Consider the following 23,298-nt stretch of genomic DNA (forward strand, 5'->3'; position numbering starts at 1 on the left):
GACCACACCATTATAGTGACACAATTCTTACAAAACATTCAAATCAAGGAAGTTCTTAAAAAAGACACTGAAGTCTAATTTAATGTTCTAAGAACAAGGATAAATTTAACTTCCATAATTTTCTGGAAAGACAAAAGACTTTTGGATTTTTCTTCTCACTACTGAAGATTCATTAATTACCTGCTTGCACAAAGCAAACCTGAAAGAGCAACTTTATTTAACTCCATTAAGTCATTTACGCATACATCACAATTTAACCAGACCCCTGACCTTATGAAATTCACTTATTTGACACAAGAGGGAAAATATTTAGAAAAGTAGTTGAAATATTAAAAGCAATGTACAGAGATAAATGGAGAAAAAATCATACTGAAATCCTGCAGATCTACTTTTTTTTGTACTCTTGACAAGATTCATTTAATTCTGACAAGACCAACCATAAACTACAAGTTTATAGAAAAAGGAGAATCAACTGTTTTATAGTTAATAGGAAGTTAATGTATGACTCTAATTAACTTTGACTTTTAAGTAACTTCTCAAAAAATGGTCATCTATAAATCCATATTCTAGTGACTGAATGTTTCCTTCTTTCAGATGAATATAACGTAGTGAAGTATCTGCCATGATGCATCTACCCTTCCTCATAATCTTGTTACATTAATTTAGATAGATACAGATTTAGTTTTCTTAATTTGTGGAAAGAGTTATGTAAGAAATCTGTGCTGATATGTAATTAAGTTCACAGAATGACAGAATAGCTGAGGTTGGCAGGGAATTCTGGGTACAAGTGGTCCAACCCGTGCTCCAGCAGGGACAACCAGAGCAGTGTCCCCAGGGCCACATCCAGACAGCTTCTGGATATCTCAAAAGTGACACTACACTACCTTTGGGCAACCTGTGCCAGGGTTCCATCACCTACACTGTATGCAAGTGCTTCCCCATGTTCAGACAGATCATCACATATTCTAGTTTGTGCCCATTGTGCCTTGTCCTCTATAATCTGCTGCTGAATAATTTTAAGCTCAAAATATGGATGGATCATTTTAACAAGATGGGCTCAATAGACAACAAAGTTATTTTCTGTTTACTCAAGTTTCAATAGAATTTATTTCCCTTTCTTCTGGGTCTGGAGGCTAAAAACGGCTAACAGGGTGCTAGATGCAGCACAAAATCTGTAGTAAAAGGATGTGGACTTGAAAAAAAGTAATTAAATAAATAAATAGAAAGCACAGCCTCTCAGAGGTTTAACCTTATCTGAGTGAAATGGACATAAACTCAAGATGTCCTCCTGCCATTTATCACTGTCAGATATTCACTAATCCACTTAGGTGTCTGAGGGGTTTTGTATTTTTGAAAGCCACACAGATTCTGACCTCAGAGTTTGTCCCTAGATATTTGCTCAACTACATATCTAGTTTCAATAAATGGATGCCTGATTATTTTTTTGTTTTGCCCAACTTCTCTAAAATTATTTCACAGAAAATAGAGGAATTAAATCTGAGAAAGGCAACATTGCTTAAGTAGTAAGACCTCTGACCTTATATCCAAACGAACACAAGAAAGAGGTCAAACAACATATTCTTCTTGCTTTCCTAAGCACACCTCTTCACATTTTGATGTATTTTTTGTCTGTTACATTATACATTCAAACCTAGATCAGCAAATCAAATAATCTCTGGTGTGACTGCCGGAAGTGTTCTTTTCATGTTTTATGAGCATTGCCTGAAATTAGTCTTCACTCCAATTTTGTATATATACTTGGATTAAATGCAATAGAAGACAAACACAAGTAAAATTAACTACACCTTCCACAGCCTTACAAGATTAGCATAGATGCCTAGTTCTGTAATTCATGTTTAGATGGAACCAACAAGAGCCTTCAGCTGCAGCAAGTTAGATCTAGCATACAGAAAAGGACAGTGAAACGCCAGCGCAAATGGAAAAAGGTTGTTAATGAAATCTCCCTACATGGAAATCTTCTTGCCTGGCAAGAATGATATTTATAGTCAGTCTTATCTTGCAAAGAGTAAATAGCACTAAATGATACTTCTAACTTAATTTTTTTTTATTCTGTGATAAATTCTAAAGTCAAATAGCAATCCAATAGAAAAATAGAAGCCTCTTAGAAGTCCAGATGTATTTGTTAACTGTCAGAACAGTGGCTAAAGCTGAAAATGTACTGGTACTGAGCACTGGGACTGGGATCAGATGTAAGAGTTCACCACTGAACAGTCAATACTGTCACTAAGCAACACCGGAACACTACTTACTGCTATTATGGTTGGAAAGTTTTGGTTTTTTTCCCCTGAAATGAGAGAGGGAAAAAAAAGATGAAATGTAAAACGAATGAGCAAGTGACATAATTGATCAATAATCCAGCCATTGTAAAACCAGACAAATACATAACAATAAGGTTATGTGACAATTAAGGCACAGTATTATGCAATCCTGAATTCTACTCTGTTTTACTGCTATGCAATAAATCAACATATAATATTCACCATGCATTTATTTATTTGTAGATTTTAAACTGCAGCTGAGTAACTCTGCCACACATTCTTTACCGATACCTTAATAAGGACGTACCTCAGTTGTCAGTGCACTGAGAGAGCTGTGCTTTTAAGTTTTATTTATAAGTAGAGTAAGTCCCAGCCTAAAAGTTAATATTATAGGGCTATTTACCTGCAAGGAACTTTGAGACTTAATGTATCATTTTCAAAATAAAGAAGGAGCGTGTCCTTCTGATGTCTGAAAGGAGATCACATCAACGAGTAAGAAAAGATTCTAAAGTATAGAGACGAGAAAGAGTGCTTCTTTATCTGAATAAACAGCAGCTTGAATCTGAAACACTCCAGGACAGAAACCCAAAGTTTTGTCCAAAGAGAACAATGTAATTCAAATGTGTGGAAAGTTTAGGAACAGACTCAGGACTGAATGTGAATCCCATGTAACAAAAGGAAATGCACAAGACACAAGTTGGGAATTACAGTTCCTTAATTCCAAAAGTAACAAGACATACTACTATTTTACTTTGATAAAGCATTTCTTCCCCAGTGCAATAAAAAGATCTCTTGATTTCACAGTGAGAAAGAACACTACAGAAGTGCCACTATAATCTTTTGGTAGTTCTACTCATATTCTGATTTAAGTTTGTATCATAGCTTCAACATGGCATGTTTCCCCCCACAAAGGTGAGATGCTTACCTACATGTTAGAACCAAGTTACTAACCACAGGTTTATGTCATGAATGGAGTTTGAGTACACTACAGTCCCAGGTTTCAAGCTGAAAATTCACCCCTGCAGTTACTGTTTTCCAAGGCAAGGCACATTTGCCTTTCTATATTTCTAAGTTTAATCACGTCTTCTTTAAATTTAGACAGTTTCCAGGCTAAAACAAACAGCAGTTCAATAAATACCACTTATTAAATGTGGTATTTACCTAAACTTCAGGAGGCTCACCTGGATATTTCCTTTGCTGTAGATTGCTGTTAATAATATAGTAGCAAACGAATGACAGAGATAGAGAATTTAGAAAAAACATATCCACAGGAACACAGTAATTGAAAAAAAAACCAAAACCAAAACCAAAACCAAAAACAAAACAACTAGATTAATTTGTTTTATCTAAGCTAAGCACTTACTTCTAAGACAGAATCAGTTTAATTCTATCAACTTCATTCAGATGGGCATGCTTCTTAAAATGTTCCCTTAGAAGCCACTCTAGAGATCATGCCCTGCTTCTCTTGTAGCAGACAAGTTCTAAGATGACCTGGTCACAGTTTTTCATCAGAAAGCTTCTCAAAATATATGGATTGGTATCTACTTCCATCACAATCAATCAGGTGAATTTCTACTGTAATTGAAAGAGGTCACTTTCAAAGACTTTTAAGCTTCTGCCCAACTCCACAGAACTTCAGCAGTAAGACTTACAGGTAGAGCAGCACCTAATTGTTTAAAAACAAGATGACTGTAAGTAGGCATGATATACATGTGGTACTCAAATGGGAGGAGCTGAAGAATTTCAGTAAGGTCTACAACACTATGGATAAAACCATCTGGTCTGCGAGCTAACAAAGGAAATGAATCCGGAAGAACGAACCCATCTCATTTTGCTTATACTGCAAAACAGTGACACCCACTGGCAGCAACAGTTTAAATACTTAATTGTTATAATTCAAATCTATTTGGTAAGGCTTGACAGAATGTTTCTCTCAGAAAAATTCATCACAGTAACAAGCATACAAACTTACCTGTAGAGTCACTGCTACTCTCAGAGTTTTCAGAAACTGTAATGTTACTAGTATCTGGAATGGCTGCAACATAGCCCTCAGGAGGAGGACTCACTGTGTACATTCTCCTTGGAGGTGGAACTGTGGTGTCACTACCTACAAAACAGAAAAACAAGGTGTCCGACCATTGGTCTCTCAGTAAAGATTTTCTCAAACATTCTCCAATGATAGCAGTGATAAAAAATGGTTCCTTATGGATGAAAATAAAGTAAGAGAAAGGCAGATGTGAAGCAATCAAGTAATTCTATGACCAACAAAAGTGCACTGAATTCCATAGCAGCTACACATAAATAAATAATCCACACATAAATAAATAAATCCAGAGGTTAGTTATTTCCATTAGAAATGGAAGAGAACTCTTCTGTCCTAATTTAGCAGCAGCTTCCACCTGCAGCGCTATTTTACAATCTATTTCTAGAATCGCAGAATGGCCTGGGTTGAAAAGGACCTCACAAATCATTCAGTTTCGCCCCCCCCCCCCCCCCCCCGGTTTCTCCCTCATCATTATGAGCAGACACTATAGTCCAAATGCCACTGTTTTGGTTGGGTTTTTTTTTTTTTTTAGTAGTGACAATATGAGAGATCAACCACATGGAGACAAAGGTTTTCCAGAAGGTCTCATGATCAGGCTCTCTCCTGGTGCTGCACTGTAATTTTAGGTGGTTTGGCACATCCTTTCTACATTGGCCAGCACTGACACAACACAAAGCTTCCCCCTTCAGAGGTAATTTGTAAAGCATGTAGATGAAACTTGTAGCATTAAAAACTTCACCAAAAAACTTCACTGGCAGGTGCACATGCTTAGCCTCGCCATTTCACAGATTTGCCAGAAGACCTGAAATAATTCAAGCCATTAGCAAGCTGTAGCAATAGTTAGACTAATACCACAATATTCAAAATGCAATTCTGTCTGACTGAAACAATTCTTGTTGGGAATCAATCTTATTGTGTAATTAAATAGCTTTGGTTCACCAAGTCCTTTCTTTATCCAAGTATGTAACTTAACCACCCATGTTGAAATTTCTCAGACAAAACACTAAAAAATTTAGCTTGACAGATTCTCTCAGATTTGTACTGATCACATTCAGAACACTTTTGATAGGCTCCATCACTGTTGTTTTTATCATCAGGATGCAATCACTTTATTTTGAGAATACATTAGAAAATGATTGTTTCTCTTGAACAAGAAAGAAAATTTTAAACCGATGTTGATGATGCTTATCTTACACAATAATAAAGGAAATTAAATAACTAATAAAATATGATGAAGAGCAATTATATGATTTGGAGAAAGATCCACCTAAACTAATTTTGAGTAATTCTCTTACAGGTCCTTTTTGCTAAGCTGATGCCAAATCACTGAACTGGTAGCACTTGCATTGATTTTTTTTCCCTACCTACCCGTGGTGATTAATGATGAAGTGGTAACTGGTGATAATTTTAAATTACAAATATGCATAAATGTTTCTTTTATTATCCTCTTATGAATAATTTATAATTTTAACATTTTTTCCCTGTTTCACCTTTTTTGTTTTTTTAATTCGAGTTCTATAACAAAGACAATGATAAAGACCTTTAAACTCAATCTGCAGTAACTTAACTTAAACCTTTTAATCACATAAGAATCGGCTTCACCGGGATGTATTAACTCCCTAAGACAAAATAGTTTAGTGCAACAGAATTTGGGGGAAGATTTGTAACATCTAATGCTGCACAGATAAGTAACACAGATAAGTAACGTAGAAGAATGAGGACTCAAATATAAGTTGATCTGGAGTCAACAGGAGTTAAATGAGAGTCTCTACATGACTTTTATTTACCCTATGCACACCTTGAATTAGTTTACAAGCTTAAAATAAAGCGTTAGTCTTTGTTAATCCAGTGAAAGTATGCAAAGCCAAACTGCTGCCACATTGTTAAAACTGTATATGCTCAATGGAATAATATCAGCATGTCAACCATCTTCCACTCTCAAGCCATTAAATTTGAATTTTTCCAGACTGTGGCCAACCTCCCTGTGCTAAGAGATGAATTGGTTATAAAATCCCAAACACTGTTGTAAAGCATGAAACATGACACTGTCGATATATATATATTTTTTATTCATGAAAATAATCAAATACTGGAAGTACTCTAGAATGCCCTCCTTTCTATCAGTTAAAAGTCATAAATTCACCAAATTACTGAATAAAGAGACAAGACCAAACTGACCAAAGTGGTTATCAGTCAATCCTTGAGTGATTTGTTGCAGAATCATTAAAAGAAAAGTACAACGTAAAGTGAGACATTTTTTTTATAACCTTAACACATTACAGGAAATTGAAGAAACACACTCATCCAAGAGGTGGAGTTGGTGCTTTTTCCTTACCTAACATGTCACAAAAAGAAAACTCAAATGTCTTAATGTATCTGCATAAATTGATAGATCTTCATCCACATGTTGCCCAAAAATTAAAAGAATGCTTACAAAACAAAATGAACTAGTATTGCTCTTAAAGGTAAACCAAGAATACAGAACAAATAATCCACTTGCCTCCTACGCATATTGTTTTCTACAACATTCCCAACACAAAGCTCCTTTGCATAAATCAACATTTTGCACAGAGTAGGGAAGTGCATCTAAACACACTGTTACCAAGGTTACATCCCCAAGGACACCAGCAGCACAGCTAGCTACATTATCACTGACTACAACAAGCAAGTACTGGCCCTTTTAAGGAGCTGAAGGAAATGCCTTCATCCACCTCAGCCAAGTGAAATTTCCAACTGCTTGGTCTGTCATCATTTCAGGTAAAGACAGTATGTTTTGCTTCAGGATAATTTCAGGATCTTAAAACATTTCCCTACCTGCAGCTCCAAGTGCAGATTCTCCATCACTGCCTGGACACAAAGCATGCTTGACAACACTTAGAATGTGTTCATATGATCTTGGCCCTGTGCTTGCTAGTGAGTGATTAAACTCTGGGTAGTGCTTAAGCTTCTGGTATCTGTGTGGGCTGGCCATGGGCAGCAACCAAACTCACACACAGCAGCTTGCTCCTCTCCCAGCAGGACACTGGGACAGAGAGAGAGAACAGAAAGAGCAGGAGTGAGAAAGTTCCTGGGTCCAGACAAAAGCAAGGACATCACTTACCAATTACTGCTGCAGACAAACCAGACTTGGCTAAGATAAATTAATCTATTGCCAGTTCATTCAAATATTTAGTTACAGGTTCAGGTACTTGGAAATGAAGTGTTCTGCTATGGGACTGTTTTGGAACCAACCAGAGTTAGTTGTTTCCAAAATGGGGTAGCCTCTTTTCACAGAGGTCATCCCTGCAGATGCTCTGCTACCAAAACCTTGTATCATAAACTACCTTACGCTCTCCAGAGAGTGCTTTCCTGGAACTTAAAAAGCCTCAAAATGAAGTACCCTGTTTCCACAGAGTGAAATGAGTAGAACAAACAGAGGACTGATGATTAGTGGTCCACTAGAACCTCTCAAAATTTTCCCAAACAGCAGTCAAGAGGCTTGTTAGCTGCATCTGATGTTACTACTTGGAAACTCCCAGCTATCACTTTTCCAAGAGGAGAGTTTAGTTTCAGAAGAGATCCTTAAAGAAAACCACACAAAGACAGGGATGGATTCTGGACCAAATCCAAGGTCTGATTAGTCCAGTGTTATGCCTTCTGCAGAAGTCAGGAGTCTTCAGATTAGCATTTTCTGTAACATCATCACGGTACATATTATCTAGACATTAGCAAGGCTTGAAGGTCTGCTATCCCCTTTAACATGTTTGCATGAGCGTATTTTTGAAGCGTAAAGAAAGTGACTAGCACCATTCCTGGAGATGTTCAAGAAGTGGTTAGATGGAAATATCAATGGTAGATGGAAATATCAGTGGTAGATGGATGGTTGGACTGGATGATCTTGGAGGTCTCCTCCAACCTTGATGATTCTATGACACTAACAACTAACACAACTAACTGTATAGTATGCACAGTCTGAGGCTCCTTCTGAAACATATTTCTAATAAACTGAAGAAGCACCTATTTTTCAGCTGAAGACATTAAGTAGCCCATCATTACAAACATTATTAAAATCAAAACACTTGGTGATCCCAAATACCCTTCTCCTGAAAAACATGTACATATTTTTGTTTAGGCAATAATCAAGCTCCCAAAGATCAGGCTGTAGTTGCTTTAGTTGCTTCAGTGAGAACGACCTCATGGACAAAAAATATTGCACACCAATTTCTGTTCATGTGGCTGAGTGTTACAGGATTGTTTTTAAGTCTCACATCAAACACATTTACAGTGCTGTTTGCAAAGGCAGAACCTTTTAATTAAAGTTATCTACAAAATCAGAAAGTACAAATCCTTTCTGAAGCGTACTGCATAATTCCTGCAGCTTGACCTAGGACTTCAGCAAGATTCCCTCTCTCAATATTAGATATCATTTCAGGGAGAGAGAAAAGTGATGATGATAATAAGCAGCCTTGTAAAGTATAGATGTTCACTTATCATTTTAGTCATGTGGCAATCATCACACACGAAGCATTGTGCTAGTTCAATAGGTTTGAAGTTTCTGCTTCAAGTAGGAACTTGGCTTTCACAGTTACGTAACTTTTTTATAGAGAGCTAATTAACAACATTTACTACATCACAGTCTAATTGCTTTAGCCTGCTTAACACTTCTAAGGTGCCCAATTTTTCTAACTTAACTAATCCTAAAATAATTTTTCTTTGTTATTTTTGGGTTGCATTCCTTCCAGGGAATTTGGAAAGAAAATCCAGGAAAATTCCACCATTTTCTACAAAAAAGTTAACTGAATGGCTTTTGGATATTTCTTTATTTCATTATGCTATTTGCTCATGACATATTTTATTAGCACCAATACCTGGAAGACAATACTGAAAAATTATTTTCTTCCACACTGTGCTTCAGCTCTACAGCTTTAAGAATGTCTGCTATTGAGTTTTGAATGACATTTCCTTGCTTAACAGGTGAGATTTCAGTGCATAGTTTTATTCAAAATAACACAATTCACATAGATTCATGCTAAACAATGAAAGAAAAAAAGTCATTAAGCATTATATACTCCAGCTCAGAATATCTCCAAGTTGTAAACTGCTGAAGAACATTGTAGGGAAGCAGTACAGCATGCCTCCTTTATTTCAGTACTGTCTTTGATAAAATTATTGGCCAGTGAATACCAGATTAAATGGTAGTCACAAAGTCACAGAACTGCAGTGGTTGGAAAGGGACTCAAGAGATAATCGAGTCCAACCCCCCCTGGTAAAGCAGACACCCTACAATAAGTCACACAGGTAGGTGTCCAGCCATGTCTTGAGTATTTCCAAAGAAGGACACTCCACATCCTCTGTGGCCAAAATCCTTAGTCCTCAATTTCTAGATTAGCCTTACTTTCTGTTACAGGGCACACAGTTGTCTTTAAGTAGAAAAGGTTCACTATCCTTTGATATTCAAAAAATGACATACATTTCACTACATTTCCAGGTTTTTGGTAGAAGTCACATTATACAGGACTGCTCCCTATTCTTAGGTTGCATACCATTTGCCTCTGGCAGCACATTGTCACTTAAGTTAGTTCCTTCCACCCTCCATCCTGACACTTCATGCAACCAGACATGTCATCATGTTGTCTTTGTTAAACAGAGAAAATCTAAGGCTAGGAAGCAGCTTCCTCTTCTTGAGTAATGGAATTGACTATAAAGTAAACTGAGTCATTACTTATTGAAATCTTTCCTCAGCATTCACTTTCATACCTTTAAATGAATGAAATTAATCTTCAAGATCTGTTTTTGAATGAAAACTCCTTTTTCTACCCAGATCTGTGTCTTCTAGGCCCACAGCAGTCTGCACAAGTTAGCACTACTAGAAAACTAGCAAGATGAATGATCAGAAGCAGCTTTCTCTTTCATACTGCCTTAATTCCTTTGAGGAATTAAGAGTAATATATGACAGTCTGTACCTGGTTATCATGACCTCAGGGCTTCTCAGAAGACTGGATGAGTGCAAGGTTTCCCTAGGCAATTTGCTACGGAGACAGCACTTGCCTATGGCTTAGCACAGATGGAAGGTATGGAACCAATTCCTACATCAGCTCTCTCCCACAGGGAGAGCAAATATGCTGAACAGACTGGAAAAGGAAGAAGACAACTGCTGGTCAGCATTATAATTTGTCCTTCCCAGTGTACTAAGATAATAACTACACTTAAAAAAAAAAAAAAAAGGCATACTTGGTGGCAGCCACAAGTTTGGTGCGACAGATTCTCAAGCCTTTTCAGCTGGTAATATTTTTTTGAAAGATGGGTCTATTTGAAAAAGCCCTGTCATTCCCAAAATAAAGGAGTTCTTTCTCATGCTCAGATAAAACTTCTTGTGGTTCTCCTGTTTGTGCCCACTACCCCTTGTCCTCTTGTTAGACACCACCGAAAAGAGCTTGACCCCATCCACTTGACACCTGCCCTTTACATAGTTATAAGCACTGATAAGATCCCCTTTCAGCCGTCAAAACACTTCTAACACATTCAGATTCATCAAGTGATAAGCATGTAACTATAACATTGTTTCTCATCTGCACTGAGATTTTCAACTCCTAAAAATGCAAAGCACACTTCCTAGGAGGTTTTAGAATAGGACAGAGGTCTTTGTTGTGGCAATTCTTCACCTATGATTATTCTCAAAGAGGTCTCTTTATTCACCCTGCAGGCTCTCAGGTATTACTATTTCTCCATACTATCTCTTGTAAATTCTTTCATTCTAAATGCTGGTAGTTTATTTCTACTAATGCATTCACATTTCTTACACACTTTCTAGGGCTACGCATTTATTTCACCACAGATCGCAGTTTCTTTAGTATAAAATTAACATTTGCTTCCACTGAATACTAGGCCTTATTATATTCTCATTTGTATTAAAAGCTGGAATCTAATTTCCTTCTTAAAAACTGACACAGGTGGAAGATGATATAAAAACTTTACTTCTTTTCTCCCCGCCTTCCTCAGCAGGTCATTATATAGCTCTGTAAAGGAAAAACAAAACAAAACAAAACAAAAAACATAACACAAATCAAGGAACTGTTTTCGGTTCCTTTTTTTTTTTTTTTTTGTGGTTAGCATAGATGGCATCATTTGTAAGTTTGGTTTAAAATCCATTTCTAAATTATTTTGTTTCCTGCTGGTACCTCTAGTGGAATAACTGAAACATTTATCAATGAAAATGACAGTCAAACTTGACTTCACACACTTTACTGAAGTTTGCTGAGAAATTCTGAAACAAGTCCGCTCAGAGGACTAGGACATTAAAAGAAGAAAAGTACTTGGAGAAAAAGTGGAAACTAACTTTAGGAAGAAGTTCGGGTCAATGAAGATATATCCATTTTACATGGCCTAAAGCTGGGATGGAAAACTCATAAAAAGCAAGACACAAGAGAACTCAAATCTATTTGTCTCAACACCTCCCACATGTATGCTTTTATTTATTTTCTTTTTTAAGAAAAAGACATCAAGAAAGGCTATATGGTAGCTCATTTTATTGAAGATAGGACTTACTGTTATGACTCTGTTTCATTACAGTAGAAGTAGTAGACATTCTTTGTCACGTAAAAAGATGAAAAAAAAGTAGGAGTGCTTCCTTCCTCTTGGAACTCTTGTAAGATCTAAATTCTTTTGGGAAAAGCAGTGAAGACAAAGCACAACAAAAAGTGAGAGGGAAGTAAGGAAAAACTTGATCTAGGAAACCAAGAAAAAGAATAGTTTCCAAAGCAGAATCTGACTACAGTTATGGAATTGAGACCAAAGAATAATCACTGTGTTCTGCTGAAACATGTATTAAAAAAATCTTATACCACTTAGAATTTACCAAAAACTGAACATTTGAGGCAATAATGAAACAGTATATACCAAATATGTTAAGCTTCATTGTCTTGTCTACATATTTGTGCGTGACAATAAACATCTAAGCAAAATGTTACCTAAGAATTCATGTAGTATAAACAGGAAAATACAGCTAACATAAAAACCTTAAGCTAGCACTTGCTCAATTATTTCTCCTAGCACTGTAGATCTTGTACAAACACACCTTTCAGAAGCAAATTTATTCCTATCAATCAATATAGTTAAAAAAATGGATAAATGCTGCAGCACTGAATCTAAAAGGCCATGTCTCTGTTGCAATTAGTTAATTACACACTGATTAAGCGATTATGTTATTATTGGGACTTCACTGAAACTAGTCCAGGAAACAAACATACATACTTATCAGAATAAAAGTAAACAAAATTTAAGGTTTTAACAAGGCCTTCTTACTTCAGGTACAAGAGGTGCAGAGCTTGCAGGCTCTCATAGTGATAGGGTGCTCACCAATGCTGAGGAGATCAATTAAAAGGTTAAGATTGGAGGCAGTATGGGCTGTAGTGACCATGTCCTGATTGAGTTCATCTCAAGAAATATGGGTGCGGTAATAATCACAATTTTGAACTTTTAGGGAGTGGGCTTTCATCTTTTTAAGGAATTACTCCATGGCACTCCCTGGGAAACTCTTCTCAAGGACACAACAAGACAAGATCTCACCATCCTCTACTGTGAGAAATCAATCAGAGGATGTAGGAAATCAGCATGGCTGAGCAAGGACCTGAGGGTCTAATTGAGGGAAAACAAGAAGTATAGGCAGTGGAAGCAGGAATGGGTGGACTGGGAAGAATACATGGACAGTGTCCAGACGTGCAGAGATGGGATTAGGAATGCCAAGGAAAGGCAGCTCCAGTACTACACACCTAACTGTACATGGGAGCATGACACAAGCTGTCTTTTCATCAATGCATTAAAATTAATTGCAAACAGTATGGACAGTGCAAATGCAAACATCATTATTATGCTACAGGTCAACAGGATTGTCTGTCAGCCATTCTCTAAAGGAAAAGTCAATTTTATGGAGTTGCTCTCATAGAAGGTATTTTCTGTTTCCTTTCTCAAGATAAAAAGTTTCCCTGCAGCAGACTATGCTTAGGTTTAGAGCATATTTAAACGTACAGGTAAAGCTGGCATTTTCTGCTTTAATTAGTCCACTGGTACATACTGTTAGATAAGCTATCTTAAATTATTCTCAGTTGTCACGTAAGTTCTTTATGACAGCTAAACAGTTAGGAGTGAAGATGTATGTTTACTTACTCTTGTACATATGTGAAAATACTCGAAAAAGAAGGAATTGGTCAATCAGCAGCAAAAAAAACCCAAACAAAACATTGCTAGGGGAACTGGAGACTAAGCTACAAGTCTGCTTCCATCACAACTGAGGTTAAAGATATTAGATTGGCAGCCCACTCAATGTGAACAGAGATAGGATATTTTCTTTCCTCTCCCAAACCCCTTATCATTATATTCACCCTCAAGCACACATCTCTACCAGCCTGGAAATCTGGTTAAGCACTATTTCTACCATAGCCATGAGAGGTCACTGCACTCTGTCAAGTATTCACTTCTGGATGTATCTGTCTCATTTGCACAGCATAATAATATCACTGAAATAAAGCAGGTAATGAGAGGAATTTCTAACTCTAGAGATAAGACTATGTGACAACACTTCATCTTGTAATAATAGTAATTCTATTGCTCTTTATCTTATTCACAGTAGACAGCCTTTCCTAACAATTAACAGCTAAAGCAATGCTAAATTGCAGAACAAGTCTCTAAAGCTGCTTACTTCCATGCATACTGCTAGAGTTTCATTTCTTAAGTATGTGCACTTCATCAGCTTTATCAACTAAAAGCCAATGCTGACTGTACATCCTTTTTTTCAAAAAAAGGTGTCTAGGTGCTTCTGCCTCAAGTCTAAGCTTTCTAGAACATGACTCTGGGAAGACAGGATTAGAAATACTAAGGACACAGTCCAAGCATCCAAATTCTGATGATTTCTGAAATGGTATATAGTTGGCATTGACAATTTCAATGGGAAAAGTAAGACAGACAACAACAAAGAGCCCCATACAGCTGTACTGAATTTTAACAGAAAATTCACACATAGGATGACAGTATTAGGATATTCCGCAGGTACATTCAGCATAATACATTCACATTTTTATTCCAAGCATGTGGATTAAATTGTATTTTTGTCTACTCTGGTAGAATAATATAGAATTCCTTTTTGCTCCTCATTAAAACCTAGGAATAATCATTTCCTCCTGAAGAGAAGGAAACAATAAACATCAAGTACGATGTTTATTTTGTGTATATTTCACACTGTCCAAACTCTGCATTTTTCCCTTGAAGGAGGGAAAAAAGTGAAACAACATACTTTGTTGTTAAAAAAAATAATATATATATATATATATTACATTTCACACATACACCATTATTCTTTAGCAACTTTTAAAATTTAGTTTTTATAAAGATACTAAACATCAAGCAGTAAATCCCAAGCCTTTAAAAGGTAGCTACTATTCTGATCAAGAAAAAGATCAAAGACAAAGGTGGCTATTAAGAGACCAAATTGGTAGGTAACAAGTCTCTATCCAGAAGCACCTATTATCTATGTTGAATATACACTATAAAAGGTATTGTAAGTCATTACTGAGATTTTAAAGTATAAAGAAAAGAAAGCAAAGACCCATATAACTCAAGAGAAGTATCCTTTATGAAGTTAATCTATGCTGCAGGTAGATAGTGCCCTAACAAGGATCAGAAACGAACAAAACCCATTAGAGTACAACATTTAGATAAAGACCATATTTAAGTAGCTCATCCTTAGAAATACTTCCTCAGTCATTTGCCAGACACTTCTTTTTTCCAGTAAAGCAAGTTTTTAAGCATTTAAAAATTTTTATTACCTTACTCAGAGACATATCCACAAGGTCACAGAAGGAAAAATTAAGTCCCCTTATTTGCATGAACTTTCAGTTTTCCCATTAGCTTTCTTTACTACATTGTCACTTAAAAAGGCTCAGGTTAATCACATGCATGCTTTGATTTGAAAGGGCTTAACATAACGAAGCTGGCTATCTAAAGCCTCCTTAATGTTATACTGAAGCAGAATAAAACTTTCTTTCTTGAATCTTCCAAAATTGAAGTATTGCTCTTACAATAAAGAATCATGTTTGTCAAATGAAACAATGTTTAGGAAGTCTTAATTAGTAGTCCTATGGCTAAACAAATTCCTATTTTTGTCAATTCATTTACTTATTGAATATCGTGACAGAGTTGAAAAAAAAAATCTGATTTAGGAAAACATAAATCCAAAGGAAAAATATTGGACACTAATAGGTTTTCTCAAAAAAAAAATTTTTAAAGTCACTTTAAAAATATTTTGAGACGAGATATAATTATTCTCCCTCTGTGAAATTCAAAAGAACAGTGTAATCTCCATGATTTCTCCATACTGCAGAGCTATCACCTTCCACAAGAAGATATAAATGTTGTTCAAAAGATCAACATGCACTCACAAAGAACAGTGCCCCTCAGAATCTTCATTTCACCTCCAACTATGCCATTTCTCATTGTAAGTTTCAGTTCCAGAACTATGCATGAAAATTTGTTACAACCATTTTTGATACTAAACTTAGTAATTAAAGCCTCTTTCAAGATCAAATAAGAACAAGTCATAAACACAGTTCCTGATGTTCTGAATACTTAAGCATCTTAACTTTAACTTGAGCTCAAAAGAGGCATATAAATGTAAGTATTTACTGGATTAAGATCCAAAAGTATAATCTTAACATTTTATGGGCTAATAAATAGGAGAATCTGAGGAGGAGGGTTAGCTTGTGCATATTGGGAACAGTACTTTCACAATTTTAAAATAGCTGTTAAAGACAAATTGAACATTGTGATTCACGGGAAAAGCTGTTACTTAATGCTAGAAAATACTTAGATCTTAAATCAAGTTTGTCTTAAGAAAATCCTCAGTTTCTTACTGATGCCAAATTTAATTTTTCAGTAATTTTTTGTAGGACTGACAATAACTTTCAAGCTAGGAAGGAGATCACAGCTACATAAGAAAAAATACTCTCATTTTCCATTATCCACCTTAGACTTCTGCTACTTAAATGATCAACTTTTTCATAGTTAGCCCATAACCTCTGTGCTGTAAGAAAAAAGTTACTTAAAATAGTCTAAGAACATAAAATGTAATCAACGTATTTACATCTTTTTTCAAGGCTACACAGTCCGTGGCTCCAAATCTTACAGCCTGGTTCTAAAAATACTCTTTCAGTGTTCAATGCCATAAAAAAGTCACAACATGTAAATGATTATTTATGCAAGAGCTTTTATTACTTTTGAATGAAACTATAACCAGAAAAAAAATGCTACTAGCCATTCACTCTCCTCCAAGAGAAAATAAGCCCTGTTAAATTGCTGTTAATTTAAAGGACAGCCTTGTGGCTTTGCTGTGAGAATCCTAAATAAGAAAGCATTTCTTCTGCTCTACATTCTCTTCCCCATGAGTTGTATTATACCTGTAGCGGGACTTTGGATCAAAAGCCTGTGTTTGTATCTAGTGCCTAGAACTGTTTTCTTACAGTTAATGAAACAGAGGAGCTATATATCACAAGGTCATCTTAGTTCTCCTTCCCACCTTCCACTTCAGATGGAGTCTGTGAAGAAACCAATTTATAAGGAATGCCAAATGCTTAACACAAATGAAAGCATTTTCAGCATCAGAAATTACCCCATAGTTACATTTATTCAGTATTTCCATCATAGATAACAGGCTATTACCTGTTGCCGAAGTATAATTATCTCCAAATGTTATTAAATATCATTTTACAGCATAAGCTTAATGCTTTATCAGCCTCTGAAACTGTGCCTCTCATTATCAACCACAGAAAAGAAGTACTGAAAGTACTGATCTATAAACAAACAAAATGAGAATCCAACAATGTGAGATTCTCAGGCAACCTTCTGTCACCTTAACCAGAAACAATACAGGACAACAGTCACACGACCCTTCAAAGACAAATTCCACCACACACAGATTAAGGAAGCCCTGTAGCCAAGCTGCTCCTAGCTATCCTCATTACAGATCAGGTGGGGGCCAAACAATAACAAGAAAAGGCAATGGATGCACAGAACAGCTGTTGTCAGAAAGAACAGCTTAAGAAGGTCATCAGCCCAACTCCCATTAAAAACTGTTCCAATTAGATTATGTTTTCCAGTACACTGTTCAGTTTTTAGCACCTCCAAGAATGGAGATCTCACAACCTACTCTAGGCAGCCCATTCCAATGCTTCAGTCTCAAGATAGAACTATATTCCCCTCCCCATCACAGTTACCTAGCTGGTATTACATGTGCCACAACTTGTTTGTTACCCTCTCTGTTGCTAAACATCTGAAAGAAATGTTCCTTATATTAACTACTAAGTAGGCAGAGGGAAAGTAATGAGATTTCCTCATTAACGTTCTTTAAACAAGCTCAATTTTCCATCTCACCATATTTAAAGTGATTCAGCACTGTGTCATGTCCTCCACTAGGTTCACTCTAGTTTGTAGCTACCTTTCTTTTACAGAGGAGCCCACTGGTCACAGTATGGCCTCACTCCAATACGGTCTCACCAAAGTGAGGAGCTACTCCAGTACGGTTTTGCAAAAGGGACGATTGCTTCCTATGACCTGCTGGCTATACTGCTAATACAGCACAACATGTAGTCAGACGCCTGCTGCCAGGATGCGCTTCTGTTATACTGTCCATCAATGACCTAGGTCCTTTCCTGTAGAGCTGCTTCAAGCCATCTGACCCCTGCCTGTGTCAAAAGTTGTTCCATGCCACACACAGGACTTTACAGCCAAGTGTTAATCCCCAAGGTACGCCAGTAGCACACAGCCACCTACTGATCTTTATATGGCTCATCACTATCCTTTAAACTTATCAGTCCACCCATCTATCTGATCGTTCCCTTGCCTAGCTGGCAATAAAAACACTGTAGTAGATTGAGCTGAAGATCCTCCTAAAAATTAAACGTGCACTGTGCTCTTCTCATCTTCAAACCAATTACACCATCACAGAAGGTAACCAAGTTAATCAGGTACAATCTACCTTTGTTAAAAGCTGCCAATCACCTTTTAGCTCTTCCTATGCTAGGAATTATCTTTCAGAAGGACTTATTTCATAATTTATTTGCAGCTTCCCAAATGCTCCTTTTTGCCCATCTTGAAAAGTAGGTATAACATTTACCTTTTATAGTCTCTGTGAGCTTTCAGTGATGACAGTAAGCATCCACAGCATCAGGCAGTTCTCCTCAATGCATACCATCTCATTCCACTGACATGCAATTCTGCAGCTTGTTTCTGTACTCCCTAGCCATCATCTACTGTAAGGGTTCACTTCCATAGACTTTAACATTAGCCTGTAGGTCCTGGTAGGCCAGAAGACAAATCTTACCAGTGAAAACAGGGACAAAAAAAGGCACTATGTTCCTCAGCCTTTTCCTAGTCCCATATTACTAAATCTTTTGCTTCTTCAGCAGCAGACCCACAGTTTTCTTTAGACTTCAAGTTGTAGCCCCCACTCTTCTTGTTTCTCCCCATATCCTTTGTGGATGTCAACTTTAGCTTAACTTCAGGTGGACCTTTCTCAACTCCATCCCAGGCAACATTTCCATATTTCTTCTGGGAAACTGATGTCAGCTTTCATCTGCTCTATATTTTATTTTTGTATTGTATGAACTTCTCACCATGAGGTTAGCTGTCCGTAAGTGCAAGCAGCTGGTACCTCACAGTTGTTAATCCTGACTGTTATTAACAAAGCTGGCTATGCAGACCTATGAAGGTGAGCCTTGCCTCATCTTCCCTTTGCTGCTTCTTGATGCATTTTAACTCAGTCGGGCACCCTGCCAAAACTGCTCAGCTTTCTGCATGTCAAAATAGTCCATTCTTGTGCTTTGGAAAAGTTATTATTGAAGATTAACCAGCTCTCCTGAGCTCCTTTGCATATCCAGATCACCCTTCCACTGTATCCTCCAATCATATCTCTGAACAACACAGAAGTCTGCTCTTGTAAAGTACATGGTCCTAATTCTACTAGCCAATTCAGTCACTCCTTTCATGACTTCAACCTCCTGTCTCTGACCACATCTGTGATGAGCACTTCCTTGTTTGCGAGTAACAGGCCTAACTAAGCAACATCCCTAAAGATACTCTCTGGAAACATGTCTTTTTATTTCAAGTCAACCTGTTTAATTGCCTCCTCCAGTTACAGCAAAACTTCATTTTAGACGAGCTACAACACAAAGCATTTCACACTTCTTCTACGCTTAAGCACAGAGCCTTTCACCTGCAAGTAGTATCACAGCTACTGTATTTCACAACTCCATCATCTTTTGGCATTGCATCCACATTTTATAACCCACTTGCAAGAGGCCTTTTACCTACCTGTCAAAATATCCATGTCACTTTACCGCACAAACACTCACTGAAAAAAGCATTCTTTAGAAGGATGTGAATATATTGCCTGAATTGGTATTTGTCTTCCATTGTGCTTGCAGGCACCTGGGGTTTATGTTGCAACATGAGGGTAGGAATTAGTGCTGGATCATTTTACATTTCCAATCTTTGGGTGCACTTCTAACAGCTGAGAACAGTTGTAACAATGAGAAAAATATACTGACAAACAGATCACAGAAACAATCGTAGAATAACCTGAGGTGGAAGGGACTGACAAGGATCATCAAGCCCAACTCCTGAATCCACAATTTCATATTAGTTACTGCTAATGCTGCATACACACATACATACAAGGGTGATTTCATGCCTTTTGGACCACAGGTATTCTAAGTACCAACAGCCCTTTTATTCAGATTTGTCTGCTAACATCAATTGGATGAAAAGAAGTAGATACTACACCATTCTCAATTTAAGAGCATATTATCAGAAAAAGGAGCATGCAGTCTCACCTCGAGATGATTTGCTGAGCATCCCACTTGATGTACTGGCATCTGCTGACAAAGCTTGAACATTTTCCAAATCATTCTCTTTGGATTTTGAGCCTAGATTTATGAGAACCACCTCCTCTTTTCCACTTGAAGTACGCACAGGAGAAGATGAAGTTTTACCATAGAGGCGTTCCAGTACTTTCTTTATGAACACTGTGGAGTAATAAAACATTTTTAAATAGGAAAAAAAAAAATCAGTAATTTAAAAGGTAGCTTAAGACATTAAAAATATACGAAACCAAACTCTAATTGACACAAGAGCTTCCCTCACATCCAGTGCAAATCTGTCTTCAGTACTCCCTACCTCTCACATGTAATAAAGTTGAAGATTTAATAAATTAAAATCCTAAACTGTGTCAGAATAGACCAGCTTTAAAACCCCAGGGACCACCAGCAAGGTGACTTGTAAAGTGCTCTATTTGACTAGACTTTGGTAATAAATTAACACAGCATATTTGTTATTTGTATAAATCACACATTTATTTTTAATTTTATTTTAAAACAGATACTTTTAAAGATATCTTCTTATAGAAGTGTTACAAAGCTGCTTGAAATGCAGCTCTCCTGGCATGGTGGCATTGCAGTTGAATCACTCATTAAAAACCAGTATGCTAAAACTGCTTAATCACATAGAAAAGCTAACAAGCAACAGTAGAAACACATGGTAACCCAATTATTTCTACCAAAGTAGAACTACACTTATACACCTCTTCCTCTTATGGGTCACCTTCTCATTTCACCTGCAATCTGCTACCTACTCAAATGCAAGCATCATTTGTTTAAAGGAAAGAAATATATGGAAATAATTTATCCATCAACAAAACCATCAACTTTATACAAATGAATGCATATTTCAATAACTTAGTAGCATCCTATACATTTTTTGTCTATTGCAGGACATCCCCAGTTTCATGAATTCTAAACATCTAACCAGATACTGCAGGAAAAGGGGGAGTGAGAAAGAGGGAAAAGAGATTCAGAGTTATATATGTGACCTTAATTCCATTTTTAAATTTAACAGAAATGATACTGCACTATATAAGTGACTTGGTGCAGATTCTTAAAGTAATTTTGCCTAAAGAAATTAACAGAAATACATACTAACAGCTCACAGATCTCTTCAATAAATGGCTTTACTTTACAGCTAAGAATCGTATTCACCAAGTTGGGAAATCCTTCAATTCCTAGTCCCAAAGAGACAAGCTCCATCTTCCCATCACCTCCCCACAGTGCCTTGGTGATAGGTTTCAACTGTCATGTCAGAGCTACAGGGAAGAACATCTTGGATTTTTTTTTTTTTTTTGTGCTCCTACTAGTTTACACATAATCACTTCTTGCTTGGATCCAATCGGACCTTCTAAAAATATCCAAGAAAAGAGCTAAGACTAATTTGAGCAAAAAGTTTTGCCTGAGGAGCCTGAATTTAATTTTTCTACACATATTCATCAGAAAGTGATACCAAAAATCCCGAGACGAGCTACAAGAGATACCCACTTCAAGAAAACACAACCCATTTTGCTGGTTAAATACTGCAGGTTAGCTTGTTCCCAGAAAGACATCAACAAATCAGTGTGTACTGAACACACTTTTCTTTTACTGAAGTTTCCTTGCCCAATATTCTACTACTACAAAGGCAGTTACTGATCTCAGGGAAAAACAGAGAAATATCCACTACAGTATGACAAAAGTAATTGCTTCTTAAAAATCTCTGACTCTAAATTGTTTAAGAGGTTTATCCTGAACCCTCTTTCCCTGAGCACAGCTACTGTCAATGGTTTACAGGCTGGTTCAGCCCATTTCCATGATGATTTGGGTGGGGAACCCATGGACCCAAGCCCCAGGAAAGAGGAAGAGGGAAAGGGAAAAGGGAGATAGGCCTAAAAACAAAACAGTGGCAACGATCTGAGGAGGAAAGCTAATTTACTAAATAAGATACTGGAATGCAAAATAACACAATATAATAGGAATTGAATTTAATAAATAAAATGAGAGAGTATCCAAGAACCAAAGGTCTTAAGCTAAATGCTGAAGGTGATACAGCTAGTGAGCACCTGCTGCTGGGCTGATCTGAAAGGAAAGAGACTGTGTCTCGTGACATGCAAATAGTTTTTATCTTTCCCTCTGAGTGGAAAACAGAAAAATGTGAAGCAATGCAAAGTCCTCCGGGGTACACAGTTCTTCTTTTCTGAGAAATGTATACCTGGAACTATCAATGATCCATGGAGCTAGAGCATTAATTATTTAACTCCCACTGCACTACATGATGTTATGATGTGGAATACCAATAACAAAAATCATAAAACCATGACATTCCACCCCTTATTCCACATCACTACATCATGCTTCACATATACACGAACAATGATTAACAAGCATTAAATACAAACACCACACATGTATACATATGCTAACAGCACTCCTCCTAACATCAAATTCCCTTGTGGTACACATTGAACATCCCCATTCTTCTGCATCACCCACCAGGTAGACCCAGGTCCCTGAGCAAAGACAGTTCCCTGGAGAGGTTTGCCCTCTCCAGAAGCTGGAAGGACCCAAACTGCTTTTCCCAACATGTTCTTCACATGTACTACAGGGACCTTATCTCCTTCTACAGTAGGTAGAGAGCTGGATTGGGCAGGACCACTGCGATTGATGGATCCTCTGGTGTTGACCAACCAGGTGGCTTCTGCCAAATACTTCTCCCAGTGCTTAAATGTTCCACCACCCATTGCTTTCAACATTGTTTTTAACAACCCATTGTACCTTTCAATTTTACCAGAAGCTGGTGCATGATAGGGGATATGATAAATCCACTCGATGCCATGATCTTTGGCCCAAGTATTTACAAGAGAATTTTTGAAATGAGTCCCATTATCTGACTCAATTCTCTCTGGAGTGCCATGTCTCCATAGGACTTGTTTCTCGAGCCCTAAGATGATGTTTTGGGCGGTAGCATGGGGTACTGTATATGCTTCAAGCCACCCAGTGGTTGCTTCCACCAGGGTGAGCACATAACGCTTACCACTGCAAGATCGTGGCAAGTTGATATAATCAACCTGCCACGCCTCCTCATATTTATACT

The 23,298-nt window shown here is 37.1% G+C and overlaps 1 protein-coding gene across 2 annotated transcripts in view; it reads right to left on the reverse strand.

Moving 5' to 3' along the window:
• ERICH1 (glutamate rich 1) overlaps positions 1-23,298 on the reverse strand; it is a 98,814-nt gene that overhangs the window by 60,231 nt on the left and 15,285 nt on the right. For both annotated transcript variants that reach the window (XM_065730787.1, XM_065730786.1), the window contains exons 2-3: positions 20,178-20,369; positions 4,252-4,386 (exon numbers count right to left, since the gene is read on the reverse strand). In XM_065730787.1, coding sequence (XP_065586859.1) covers positions 4,252-4,386; positions 20,178-20,369 — 327 coding nt within the window. The remainder of the gene's footprint in view (positions 1-4,251; positions 4,387-20,177; positions 20,370-23,298) is intronic.

The sequence above is a fragment of the Cyrtonyx montezumae genome, unplaced genomic scaffold, assembly GCF_038088225.1.
Source record: "Cyrtonyx montezumae isolate F1298 unplaced genomic scaffold, pur_monq_1.0 scaffold_13, whole genome shotgun sequence".
NCBI lineage: Eukaryota > Metazoa > Chordata > Aves > Galliformes > Odontophoridae > Cyrtonyx > Cyrtonyx montezumae.